The sequence below is a fragment of the Orcinus orca genome, chromosome 16 (genome assembly GCF_937001465.1).
Source record: "Orcinus orca chromosome 16, mOrcOrc1.1, whole genome shotgun sequence".
NCBI classification, from domain to species: domain Eukaryota; kingdom Metazoa; phylum Chordata; class Mammalia; order Artiodactyla; family Delphinidae; genus Orcinus; species Orcinus orca.
Window position 1 is genome coordinate 84,443,458 of NC_064574.1, and position 14,009 is coordinate 84,457,466.

Here is a 14,009-nt window from a genome sequence, read left to right on the forward strand (position 1 = left end):
TTAGGAAAAGTCAACCCTGGCGTAAGGTGTGAGCTGTGGAGGAGGGAGGGGGCGTGTGTCTGTCCTACAGGTGGTCTGGTTGGTGGCACGGGAGGGAGATGCGTGCGGGTGGTGGAGGGGATGCTGCAGACGCCACCCTGTTTGACACTGTCAACCGCCGGTGGGAGGTGAGAAGTCACAGAGGGCACCGGTGTGCTTTACATGCGTGTGGCGCCCTGGAGACCGAATGTTAGGTATTCAGGAACTTGGAAAGTCCTTAAACCGTGGCTCGTGTGAGACTGGTCAGGGTGGGAATATTTACACCGTGGAAATCGGCAAAGGCTGCACACCAGAGCTTAACGTTTTTGGAAGCTGGTTTACCAGTGAGCTGCAGCCTTCACCCTATGTACACTTTTCTGTGTTCCATCCCCTCTTCATAATTAACAGGTCAGATACACACAATCACAAACGTGCTCATTCTCATCCGTGTTCTCATATATTTCTCCCTGCAAAACCTGGCAAGATGAAATTACTGTTTGCATATTACACGGGGAGACTGAGACTGCTCAGAGAGGCTAAGTGATTTGCCCAGGGTGGTCCAGCGGGGCAGGGCCTGGGATCCAGGTCGTGGTCCTTGGGTGTTGCATCTTCCTCCTCCCATGGTGCTGGGCTGTCTTGCTCCCGAGGGCTGAGCTCTGGGGCAGCAGGTGAAGGCGTCTTCTTAATGTCCTTCTGGGGCCTTGTTGCCACCAGGTTTCAAGAGGAATCTGCCTACTTCTGTGCAGGTGTAGGTCCTGCTGCTTGTTAAGGCCTTTCTTGAGGGGGGAACAGGAGCTCTGATTGTCTTTCCTACTGACTTTTATACACCTATCGTGTCTACAGTGTTGAGATTGGCATTTGTGGCATGACTTTTAAAAACTGTCCTGCTGGTATTGGACCCTTTCTGTGCTTGTGAGATTTTGCCATTTTTGTATTAACAAGATATTTGATAAACATTTGTATTAAGAAGAATAACCCTGCTGGTGAATGTGATTGTCTCCAGTGGAGTAGAAAGAACTTAAATAAATAAAAATTCAAGATGCCTCATGCTTGCCCAGTTGTCTTCTTAAAAATAACATGGGTCGGATCTTTTTATAAAAGCAGCCACTGTTCGTTGTAGAAAACTTGGAATATTTAGAAAAGTATAAAGTAAAAACCCTGTATTAGCTGTCTATTGCTGTACAATAAATTATCCTAAAATACAGTCTTAAAACAACAAATAATCATCAATGCCTCTCATGGCTTCTGTCAGTCAGGAATTCAGAATCTGGGCTTCAGCTGGAGAGGAGACTCATCCGAAGGTGTATCCGCTCACATGGTGGTTGATGCTGGGAGCCAACTACAGCCCTCACTGGGGAGCTTGGCCAAACACCCTGCTTTAAAACGTAGATTTTATTATTTTTCAGGTATAGTGAGGCCAAAAGATCAGGAGATGACTGCCACTGAAAAGACAGTTTGTTACTCACAGATTCCCAAGAGAAGGGGGCCTGTGATACCAGGCAGGGCCACACAGGGAAGCAGCAGGGTGGGTCAGGAGGCAGAGGGAGCGGGGAAATGTGGGCCAGAGCCTTTATTGTGGTTTTCCTGGGAAGCAATGGGAGAGGCAGTATAAGCAGTCTTGGTATTGGCTAGTTTGAATCATTTCAGTGGGCTCTGGGGTGTAGGCGCTGTCCCTATTGGTGTGGTACTTTTACTGGGGTGACGAGGACAGGGAATACTAGCCTAGAGTATAAAAGTCCAATAGAGAAGGTGGGGAGGTGTGGTCTCCAGGTGGGTTGATTTGCATATGCAAGGTGTGCTCACAGGTGAATTTTTACTAGCTCTAGGGATGGTTTACTATCTCCACTCTGCAAGGGGCAGTCTCCCCATGGTCCCAAAGGCCCCATATGTCAAAGCATCGGAAGAAAAGACATACTTAATACACACCCACAAGCGTCTCCCTCACGTGGCCTGGGCTTCCTTACAACATTGTGGCTGGGTCCCAAGAACGAGGCAGGCAGGAGACATAATGTCTTTTATGACCTAGCTTTGGAAGTTTGCATCGTCCATGCTGCCATGTTCTGTTGTTGGACACAGCCAAAAAGATCCTGCCAAGACCGCGGGGAGGGAAGGCAGACCTCCTGCCCACCACCTGGTTCAGGAGGGTCCTGAGTAAGAAGACTGTGTGGGATGGGGTAGGTACTGCTGTGGGTGTGTGGACGTGGCTATCTTTGGAAATTGCAATCTGCCACAAGCTCCATGGCCCAGAAGTAATCACTGTGAAAACTCCCTACTCTCCTGCTTGCCCACGTTTTTGAATGTGCTATATTACAAGGGAGGAATAATCTGTTGGTAATGAAACTTTGTGATCTTGGACAAGTCCCTTAGCCCTCTCCTGGCTTCTGTTCCACATCAGTGCAGACGGTGGATTACATCAGGGGCTCTCACACATTTCTTTCCTTGGGTACTAGAAAAATATGTCCAGCTGGACCAAGCTCTTTCGCCCCCAGTTTGAAAAATGGCCACGTGTTCTCAAGTCTCAGTTAAAAATAGAAGTTAATATGTAGTATTTTCTCCGTCTTAATTAGTTTTTGCAAACATACATCATAAGCCAAATGGTACCTTCTAAAAAAATGCTTCCAGGTCACGAATCAAGTAAACAATAAAAAAATTAATTTTCGTGGAAATCTCAGACCCAACCAAGGGTCTGACACTTGGTTCTTCCACAGTATGTTTTCTTGAGGCCACATTTGCCCGTATCTGTGAGTTTGTGTTTATCACATGGTCATGTTTTTGGCTAATGAAATTAATCCTGATACCTACATGGCTTGAAATGTAACTTTTCAACATACTCCCAGTCCCAAGAGCACTAGAAACTAGAAGTGAAAAGTTTCCTAATCACTGGGGTAGATGATTTCTTAAATCCCACCCAGCCTAAAATTTTTAAGTTAATTAAACGTGATTCAAAGTTCTTTACAACAGACCTGGCATTAAAAGGTAAAGTAACTTGGGCTTCCCTGGTGGCGCAGTGGTTGAGAGTCCGCCTGCCGATGCAGCGGACACGGGTTCGTGCCCCAGTCCGGGAGGATCCCACGTGCCGCGGAGCGGCTGGGCCCGTGAGCCCTGGCTGCAGAGCCTGCGCGTCCGGAACCTGTGCTCTGCAACGGGAGAGGCCGCAACAGTGAGGGGCCCGCGTATCGCAAAAAAAAAAAAAAAAAAAAAAAGGTAAAGTAACTTGACATCGTGATCTATTTTAATGGGGTGGTCCTGGCACCCTATATATTACTCTGTAGCTCTGGCACCCCCTACTGAGCTAGGCTGGGACCCTCTGCTGAAGGGCTGGCACCTGGACAAGGGTCTCCTCAAGCAACAGAATACAAAGACACTAAAGGGGACTAAAAATAACTGCAGGCATGCGCAAACGGGGCAAATTAGGAACAATGAGATACAAAAAGGCCACAAACCAACTGCCACTTCTGAGCCGCCTGGAGCAAAAGCAGGGCACGTTCCCTGCACCACCAAGGGCGTGGGCAGCCCACCTAAGCCGCCCCTTCGGCCGCCCCTCTGCCCCTCCCCCAACCGTTACTTGCTTTCACTCCCTTGTGCGGCAGCCTGGCCTGAACTCCTCGTCGGGCCTCTTGTCAATTCCTGTTGCTTCAAGAGCCCAAGGACCCGGGTGGGTAACGATACAACTCTGAAGTCCTGGCATCCCACACGTTACCAGTGCCGGGAGGTACTCACTGGCAACTGGAAGTTGTTCAGCAGAGGATGTGGGACGAAAAATAACACTTGCAGAGCTTTTGCCAGATGAGCCTACGGGGAATGACCAGGCCCGAAGCACTGGCATTCTGGGTAGTGGTGCCGACATCACTGAGCATGAAACCTGAGCGTTAAACCACTTGTTTCCAGCCCCTTCTAGGGATGCGGATGTAACAGTCTCTGAAAGAAAGGCTGGGATCTAACGTCCTCCCTGTGCCTGCTGCCTCCTTCCCTTCCTCTCTCCTGGCCTCCGAGATCCCAGTCTCTCCGCCCCGGGACCGGCCATCCCGTGGGAACCTGCCCTTTGACCTTAACCAGATGGTTTTCCTTTGGGCTCCTTTGGTTTTTTCCTAGATTGAGTCCCAGGACTCTGCCGCCCTCTGGTGGCCACAGAGGGCAGCTCAACACTCCATTTTTGTCCCACGGATTTCCAAAGATATTTAACCTCACAGTTCAAAAACTTGTTTTGCTCACCTGCCAGTGGGGCAGGTGCAGGAACACGAAGATGAATAAAATTCAGTACTTGCCCTTGAGAAGCTTCCAGTTGAGGGAGGGGGTGAGAGGTTGAGATAGGTGGAAATCTATTCATTCCTTTGTTTATTCTTATAACAAATATTTATGGAGCCCCTATTTGGTGCCAAGCGTAGCAGTAGAGAGACGAGGCGCCTGCCTTTACAGAACTGAAATCCTAGTGTGTGTTAAATACACACAAAAATCACACACAAATATCACACACAAAAATAGTGATAAAGGCCTGTGAATTAAACGAGACAGGTTATGAGACAGAGAATGACCACAGGGGTGGCCACCATGAGAATGGTCAGGAGATGATAGTGGAGATGGGTTTTAATGAGAGGAAAATGGCACCACGCCAACACAACGGGACAAGCATTTGGGGAAGAGGACACAGCAGGGGAAAGGTTTCAGAGGAGGGAACGAGCTTAATGTGTTCGAAAACAGAAGTTCGTCGTGCTGGGGCTCCGTGGTGGAGGGAGAGAGCAGGTGGAGTGGTCCGCAGGGGCCAGCTGGAGGAAGGGTAGCGATTAGAGGACTCCAGGCCAAGCAGGAACAACATCTGATTTGCATTTAAGGAACATGGTTTGATAAAGTGTGGACTTGGTTAATAAAAAGGTAAAAAATAAAAGTCTGTGGGAGCACAGAGGAGGGGCATGTAGCCAAGTCTGGGGGTCAGGGAGGCCTTTCTGGATAAGGGGTGTTCGTTTATCTATCGCTGCATAACAAATTGCCCCAAAACTTAGTGGTGCAAATCAGTAATAAACATTTATCATCTCACATAGTTTCTGAGGGTTGGGAATGTGGAGGCAGCTTTGCTGGGTGGTCCTGGCTGAGGGTCCCTCATTAGATGCAGTCAGGATGTTGGTCAGGGTTGCAGCCCTCTGAAGGTTTTGCTGGGGCTGGGGGACCTGCATCCAGGATGGCTCACGCCGACGGCAAGTTGGTGATATCTGTTTGCGGGAGGCGTTGGTTTTCTCACCACGTGGACTTCTCTAGGGCTGCTTGAGTGTCCTCCCAACGTGGCGGCTAGCTCCCTCCAGAGGGGATGGTCCAAGAAGGGCAGAAGCCAAGTCTTTTTTAAAAAATTAACTAATTTTTATTTTTGGCTGCATTAGGTCTTCGTTGCTGCGCGCGGGCTTTCTCTAGTCACAGCGAGCGGGGGCTACTCTTTGTTGCGGTGAGTAGGCTTCTCATTGCGGTGGCTTCTCTTGTTGCGGAGCATGGGCTCTAGGTGCACGGGCTTCAGTAGTTTTGGCACGCGGGCTCAGTAGTTGTGGCTCGTGGGCTCTAGAGCGCAGGCTCAGTAGTCGTGGCGCACAGGCTTAGTGGCTCCAGGGCATGTGGGATCTTCCCGGACCACGCCTCGAACCCGTGTCCTCTGCCTCGGCAGGCGGATTCTTAACCATTGCACCACCAGGGAAGCCCAGCCAGGTCTTTTATAATGACACTGTCATTTTGGCAACGTCTTACTGTTTACACAGGTTAGCCCTGTTCAGCCTGGGAGGGGACTACACCCAGGTGTGAAAACTAGAAGGTGTGAATCACTGTGGGCCACTTTGGAGGGGAGCAGCTACATAAGTAACACCTAATCTGAGTCTTAAAGGATGAGTAGAAATTAGCCAGGTGATGAAGATTGGCGTTAGGGGCTGAATTGTGTTTCCTTAAAATCCGTACATTGACGCTCTAACCCCCAGCACCTCCGAATGTGACTGTATTTGGAGATGGGGCCTTCAAAGAAGTGATTAAGTTAAAATGAGGTCATTAGGGTGGGCCCTAATCCAGTCTGACTGGTGTCCTTATAAGAGGAGATTAGGACACAGACACACACATAGGAAAGGCTGTGTGAGGACGCAGGGAGAAGCTGACCGTCTACAAGCCAAGGAGAGAGGCCTCAGAAGAAATCAACCCTGCCGGCATCTTGATCTCGGACTTCTAGCCTCCAGAACCGTGAGAAAATAAATTTCCACCGTTTAAGCCCCCAGTCTGTGCTATTTTGTTATGGCAGCCTTGGAAAAGGCAGAGGGGGTGGCCTGAGCAAAGACAGAGATGTGTGAAACGGCGTAGCAATAGCAAATAGTTGGCATCATTAGATCCTGAAGAGCGGGGGCCCGTGAATTTTTCTGTAAAGGGCCAGATACTAAATATTTTAGGCTTTGGGGGCTGTAAAGTCTCTGTTGCACGAAAGCGGTTTTAGACAATACACAAACAAAGGGGTGTGGCTGTGTTCCAATAAAACTTTATTTACAAAAACAGCAGCTCAGATTTGGCCCACAGGTGGGAGTTTGCCAACCCCTGCTGAAGAGGGTTGCTGGGAGGGGTGGGCTTTGCGACAGGATCATGGTGAGGAATGCCTTAGGAGGAAAACACAGGTTTAAACCCAGGCTCTCCTTCCAGCTCTGATATTTGCCTCTTTGGGTTCAGAGTGGGGTAGGTTGTACATGTTTATGGGGAGTCCTGAAAGGTTTTTTTTTTTTTTTTGCGGTTCGCGGGCGTCTCACTGTTGTGGCCTCTCCCGCTGCGGAGCACAGGCTCTGGACGCACAGGCTCAGCGGCCATGGCTCACGGGCCCAGCCGCTCCGCGGCATGTGGGATCTTCCCGGACCGGGGCACGAACCCGTGTCCCCTGCATCGGCAGGTGGACTCTCAACCACTGTGCCACCAGGGAAGCCCTGAAAGGATGTTTTTTAATCACACAGTCCAAGGCTCAATTCTTGGCTTTACCTCTAGCTGTTTGACCTCTCTGGGTGTAACAACGTCTGCCTCACAAGAGTTGATGGGAGCTTTAGATGAGATGACCAACGTGAAGCCCCTGGCATAGAGTCTGGCATACAGTAGGCGGTCAATAAATGTCTGTTCCCTCCTCCCCACTTTCCCCTTCGCAAATTTGGGGTCATTACCATATAACTTTATACCCCAACCACTGTCAACAAAAAGATTTACTCTCAGGGTCAGAATTCAAGAATTCATCTTTTTATCCGAGGCCACGTGAATCCCCCAGGTCTAGACCATGAGCAGACAAAGGGAGCTGTCTGTGAGAAGCCTTTCTCCAAGGCGAAACCCCAGCCCGACGACCGGTGCCAAAGTGAGCTCTAAGGACACGAACTTCTTTTAAAACAAGTTACCCGAGGAGGGCCGTTGGGCCAGAGCCCCGGAGCTGACCTGGCCCCGTTTTGCATCGTTTTAAGCAGAAGAGTGCCATGATCTGATTTGTCATTTAAGACTCTGGCTGCTGGGTGGGGGACAGATTGTAAGGGAGATGGAGCCTGCCACCCTTGTCCTCTTTCTGTGTTTTGGATGTTCATATATGTCACAGCTCTGTACCGCCCCCTTCTCATCAGCGCTTGCCTTACCCTGCTTCCTCTTTTCCTTGGCCTTGTCCGCCTAGGGACTAGAAGGTGGGGACAAAACAATTTGCCAGTCCCCGCCCCCAGCCTGAGGCTGGCACGTGGCCCCGGAGCTTAGCACTGGCCCCGCCCCTGCATAGGCCCCGCCCCTTGAGCTGAAGCTTAGGGGGTGCGCCGCACAGCCCCGCCTCCCCGCAGCCAACCCCGCCCTTCCCTGCCTTCAAGGCCACGCTCACACCCATTAATTGGTCTGCTGGTGGTGCAGGCGCTCAGCCCTACCCCTCATCAGCTCCGCCCCCTCTAGGCCCCGCCCCTCCCAAGCCTTGTGTACGACCGTTGGGTGGCCGCAGGAGGAGCCAGGGCCCAGCCCTTTTCGTATCGCCCCAACCATCCCCGGAGGCTCCGCCCCCTCGAGGTCTCATCCAAGTCCATTGGGCCTGTAGCTAGTCCCTCGGAGGCCCCGCCCCTCCCCAAGGCCCCGCTCCATTTATTGGGTGGCCGCAGGAGGAGCCCGAGCTCTCCTCTTCCAGCCGCCGGCTCCGCCCAGCACGAGGCACCGCCCACATAGGTCCCGCCCCCCCGAGGGCCCGCCTGGTCTGTTGGGCTGCCGGCAGGAGGCGCCGCGCCATGCGCGGGTCCGGAGCAAGGGCTCCAGCTGACGGCGGGTGTGGGAGCCGCGCGGGAACGCGGCGGCGGCGGCGGCGGCGGCGGGCTGTGTTGGAGGTGAGTGCGGGGTGCGAGAGGAGCGGAGGCGGGGGGTCGCTCCGTGGCGTACGGGGCTCCGGGGCGCAGAGGCTGGCCGGGCGGGGAGGCCGCGGGCGCGCGCTGGGGCAGCTGGGCCCGCACGGGGCATTTCTCCGGCCACCCAGGCTCCGCTTGTCCGGTTGCCATGGAAACAGGCGGCTCTCCTGGTGGGGGGGACCCGGGCGCGGCCTCGGGGGGCGGGTCCCACAGGCTGGCTACATGGGCGAGGGCGGCCCAGCCTGCGGGTTCCAGGGGGTCAGCTGCGGCCACCCCCCCTGCAACCCCTGGAGCCTGGCACCTCAACGGCGGGGTCCCCCGGGCCTCAGTCTCTCTGGCCCCCTTGGAGAGAGGTCTGCAGGTGGGCACAAGGCGCCGGCGTCTGTACCTTCCCTCCAGGGTTGGGGGGACATCCCCCGGCCCACAGCCTGCCCCGGTTTTCCTGTTCACACAGCAGCGCGTTCCCCACTCGTGTGCCAGCTGAAAGCATTGTCTCCCAGCTATTTCTGTACCACTTCCAGCCGCTCGACAAGTAGTGCATCTAAGGAAACATGCAGAGCTGGGGCTCCTGGGGAACGCTTCAGAAGAAACTGGCTTGTTTCCCATTAGGGAGCCAGTCGCTGGGGCTGGGGAGGGGCTGCAGACCCAGACACTCGGGCTCCCAGCACCTGGTCAAGTGTTTGATTAATCTGAATTGCTGAAAAGAATTTTGAGTCCCCGCCCACCAGTGATTACAGGTGTCGCTGGTTAGTTACAGGTGTCTCCCGTTAGCACAGGCCACCTCTCCTTCATTCCAGAGAGGAGCCAGCCATTAATCCCGCTGGCAGAAAAATTCCGCCCCCTCTCAAGGGGCTAGCATGTCAGATTTAAATCTGGTTAAATTATTTTTGTATTTAAAAGCGTTACTCTGACTTGAGTTGTCAAGATAGGATTTATGGCCGGTGGGGATAAAGCAGAGCCTGAGAAGCTACCCTCTTCCCTTCCTGCCCTGGTGGAAATTCTAATGGATCCCACATTGCAGTGTTGGAATGGCCGTGTCCCTCCACCCATTTGGTCAGCCCCACAGTGGCCTCACTCGCTGCTGTGACATGGGCTTGTTTTCATCAGAAATCGGACTCTTCCTTGAGAACAAGAGAAAAACATTCTCCAGGAGAAGCAACAGCAAGCGACCTGCAGCCTTGGGCCCCTGTTTCTCCGAGTATTTGTGTGAAAGAGGAGAGAACTGAGCAGAAAAGGAAACGGCAGGTCATGCTTCCGAAAAAACAGATCTGGTGACCCCGGGTGTGCTCCGCTCTGTAGGAAACTCCTGCACTCCTCTTGCCCTTTGCACAAACGCATCTGGCCCATTTTGACGGAGAGGCCGTGCTCTGCGTTTTGTGATTGTGGAGGAAGGGCACACATGAGCAATGACCACACTCTGTGGTTCCTCTCTGAAGATGGCCACAGAGGGAGTGACCGTGAGGAGAAGAGAGCCTCCTGATAAAACGGATCGAGTAGATCAGGGTCTGTGTTTACTGGGACTTCTTTGGGCTTATGAAGCAGTTACTGGAAGGGAGAGAGTCACCGTCTGTCCTACATTTTCTACCCCATTTTCGTGATGCTGCTAACTTTGCCCTAGAAAAGGAGGGAGTGGGCTCTCTTCCAAGGCCCTGGGAGGGGACCTAGCAGCTGCGTATTTGTAATTTTCTATTTCTTTTTTAATTAAAGCAGAATTGTATAAGCTTCAGACCTTACAGAGCCTGTAAGGTTCACCCCTGGGTGCAAAACAGCATTTTACTTCTCCGTTGTATCTGAGGGCCTTTTGAATCCCCGTGTTTACTTTGTGACTTTTCTGGGAGTTGGGCTTCTGCTGAGACCTGGTTTTCTACTGTTTCCGCCGTTTTCCACATTGTATTTAAATTTACCCTCGGCATTACCTCCAAAGGCAGAGGTTTCGCAGCAAGACGCTGCCTGGTGGCAGGGGCTGCCCTGGGGGCCCCTGGGGGTTTGGGTCGGGACCACCGGGGCCGTGCCTGACGTGAGTCAGGTCCGCCGAGAACGTGTGGTGGCCAGAGGCACGTGCTGGGAATTTCTGAGGCGGGTTGTGTGACGTTCAGAAGGCGCCGTGGTTTGAAGCCGCTGATGTGATGTGCGAACCAAAGCCGTGTGCCTGTCACGTGAGGGCTACTGGAAACGCTTCTGTTGTAAGTTTGGCCGGGGCCTTGGATGGGGCCGAGGGGGGAGCCGCAACCTGCTCTGGGCTCCGCAGCGGCTGACAGGGAGGCATGGGCACTTTCCTCGGGGGAGGGGAAGCAGCCTCGGTCGAGATACTGCTTCGTAGCTCTACTCCCCAGCCCGGAGGCCCTCGTGTGCTCCTCTGCTTGGGACACTTGGCTGTTCTCAGCAGGCTCAGGCTTCGGAAGGCTGGTCCGCAGTAAAAGGCTCTGCGTGGCACAGGAGGAGTGCCGCCCCCCACCCCACCATGGGGCAGACCTTCGTGTTCGGAACCCGGCCTTTGGTGCGTGAAGTCGTCAGAGCATCTTGAAGCGTGCAGGGTTCGCCGAGGATGTCAGGTGGCTGGTTCTAGAGGAACTGAAGGGCGGGTCTGCTGCTCAGCCTTCGTTCACGACAGCCCTGGTGGGAGTGATGACGTCGCAGATGTGACCGAGGCCCAGGGGCCAGCCGGGAAGAGCCCAGTTCAGTGTCAGTGTCGAGGCTGGGCCACTTGCCCTGTTGGGCCCCTCGGGGTCGGGTCGCTCCTTTTCTTTGGGGGGCTCCCTAGGCATTTTTCCCGCCCTGGGCAGTCCCCTCCCCTTCCTGAAAGCCTCTCCCAACGCCTGTGACCACGAGTGAGTCAGAGCTGAAAAGAGGACTGTAGCGGAGTTCAGTGCTGACATTCATCCACGGCAGGTGCCCAGAGCTGCTCTCACCAGGTCCTGGGCCACTGTTTCCAGAGCCTTCTAGAAAATGGCCCTTTCTTCTTCGGTCTGTCTGCCTGGAAGTGGGGCACAGAGTCAGGAGATGGGCGGTGTTCAGCCTCCACCAACTCGTTGTGAAGCAGGACATCTTCCTTGGACTCTGCCCGCCTGCTCCCCCGGAGCTTTGGGTGTGTGTGGGGGTCTGACGAACTCTCTGTCTGGAACCCTACGCCTTTGGGGCATTAAGCACACGAGAGTCATGACTTTATGACGCACCTTGTTGCCCCAGAGCTGTTTTCTAATTTACCCGGCAAGACTGCCTCTCCGGCCTGGCCAGTGCCCGAAAGCCAGGCTGGACGCCGTGGGTGGACACATGCATTCCAGCCGTGCCTCCACTGCTTCTGGAAGGGCCCTTTTGTGTGCATTGTGGTCATGTGTCCGTTCTAGTGCGGCCGTCCCAGGGAAGTGGCTCCTCAGAGCCAGGACCAGTCATCCGGGAGCAGCATCCTGGGGGCGTGTTTTGAATGCCCGGTCGCTTACTGCCCTGCTCGTGTGGCTGCCACCTGGCCTGATTGCCTAGTTCCACTGCTGTTTGTGATGAATTTTCGGTAGCATAGGCTGTGGTGCGGGGGAGGTGGAGTTTAGGAAGACACGGCCTTGTGCGCTCAGAGTTGTTTATGACTTTGGGTGCCATGGGATAGATGGGGGCTGACTCAGATGAGGCCGGGCAACCCCGCCGGGACTCCACCCTGCGAGCACCACCCAGCCCCACCCTGGCCGGCCCTGTTTCTTGGTAGCTTGCTGTGCGGAGCGCGTTGGTGCCCAGGCTTCTCGTGTCTTGGCTTTGGGTGACCTCACCGTGCTTCCCAGTAATGGCTTGCCTTGAAGGGCATTTCAGCCCCTTCCAACCTGCTTTGTCCCCTGCGGTCCCGCCGGCTTCGTCTGTATCCTCACTGTTGGACCCGGCCGAGGTGCCGTGTCCGCGGCTTCTGCTGGGGCGCCGGGCCCTAGATGGCCGGTCCAGTCTGTTGATGTTTCCCCAAGCCTCGTGGGCTCCTGTCGCTCTGCTGGTCGATGGTAACCTGCCTTTCATTTTCTCCCAGGACGCGGCCTTTTCCCTGCCGTTGGCCAGAGCCCTCAGTGCTCGTCCGTGAAGACGGGCCCACCATGTTCTATGGGACCCACTTCATCATGTCCCCACCTGCCAAGAGCAAGCTGAAGCGGCAGGGTCAGCTGCTGTCCAGCGTGCTGTCCCGGACGCTGAGCTACAAGTACCGTGACCTGGACACCACCTGCTCCAGCCTGGGCAGCAGCGACGACCCGGCCGAGCTCTCCACCCAGCTCTCGGCCCCTGGGGTCCTGAAGGTGTTCGGGGACAGCGTGTGCACGGGCACCCACTACAAGAGCGTCCTGGCCACCGGCACGTCCAGCGCCCGGGAGCTGGTGAGGGAGGCCCTGGAGCGCTACGCCCTGAGCCCCGAGCGTGCCGGCCAGTACGTGCTGTGCGACGTGGTGGGCCAGGCCGGCGACTCCGGGCGGCAGTGGCAGGCCGAGGGCTTCCGGGTGTTCGGCGACAACGAGAAGCCCCTCCTGATCCAGGAGTTATGGAAACCCCGAGAAGGCTTGTCCCGGAGGTTTGAGCTGAGAAAGAGGTCGGAGATGGAGGAGCTGGCAGCCAGGGACGTGGACACCGTGACGGCAGGTGAGGAGGGGCGCGAGGAGGCGCGGGGCGGCCGCCGCTCCGGGAAGCACCGGGCAGGTGTGTTGTTGAGGAGGCCCGTGGGCCTCTGCCGCGGTGGCGCTCAGGACGGACTCTTCTCCCTGCTCTGCGGGGCTGTCTGCAGGGCGCCTGCTGGTGGTCATTCCGCGCTCCTCACGGCGTCTTGCAGTGCCGTGGGGCGATTTCTGCTTTCGGTTGAAGATGGCCGTCCAGGGGTCTGGCATGCGTGTCATTGGCCGCAGAGAGGAGCTTGTCCCGTGCAGGCGGCACACGCGGTTCAGAAAGCCCCTCAGTGCCCGAGGCGCCGGGGCAATCTCAGGGGCAAGCGCACGCGAAGGCGGTGGAGGAAGCGGGTCTCCGGAGGTGCGGTGCGTTGGGGGGCGCGCCGGGGCAGTGGAGGTCGTGCTGGGAGCAGCACTGAGTCCCTGCCCGGGGCCGGGGCGCTCCACGCCCTGCGGGACGCTGCTCTGCTCACTCGGCGGAAAGAAGCTCATTGTCTTAATAGGGAAGCGTCATAAAACATGGGTGTTTTTCAGACGCCCACAGACTCTTCAGCGCATCTCAGGTCACGTTTGGCTTTGGTGGCTTCACACGAGCAAGTGCACTGGTCTTACGTGTGGCTCAGAGCAGAGGGCGTTCAGTGGCCTCAGGAGACTCGTCACTCGGTTTCGTGGTGCTGCGGGGTCGAGGGGCTTGAGCTCTGACGTTTTGTGTGTGTCCCCAGGTGTCACGAATGCTCATGTTCTCCGGTTCTCCTCTGGCGCGAAACCCACCTTGTGCCTTTAGGGTGTGAAGACGAGGGTGTGGCAGGCCTGACGGGGCCACTGCTTGGCGGTGGGCTCTCGGCGGCCCTTCTGGCCCCAGTCTCGTGATCTGGAGGATCCAGTGACCCGCGGGCCGGTGCAGTGGTGTGTGCAGAGCTCTCTGCTCGGCCGTGCGTCCTGACCGCCTCCTGCACGCGGTTTTCCTGTGCGCTCACAGGCAGGGGTGGACCAAGGGCGGATTTGGGGTCCCTCTGATGGGGGAGTGGAGTGT

At 55.4% G+C, this 14,009-nt stretch overlaps 1 protein-coding gene across 5 annotated transcripts in view; it reads left to right on the forward strand.

Annotated features, from left to right (window-relative positions):
- Positions 1 to 14,009, forward strand: part of RADIL (Rap associating with DIL domain) — a 97,906-nt gene that overhangs the window by 17,800 nt on the left and 66,097 nt on the right. For 2 of the 5 annotated variants that reach the window (XM_049699944.1, XM_049699948.1), the window contains exon 4: positions 12,358 to 12,956. In XM_049699944.1, the coding sequence (XP_049555901.1) occupies positions 12,358 to 12,956 (599 nt within the window). The other 3 variants (XM_049699947.1, XM_049699945.1, XM_049699946.1) reach the window with 3 other exon arrangements.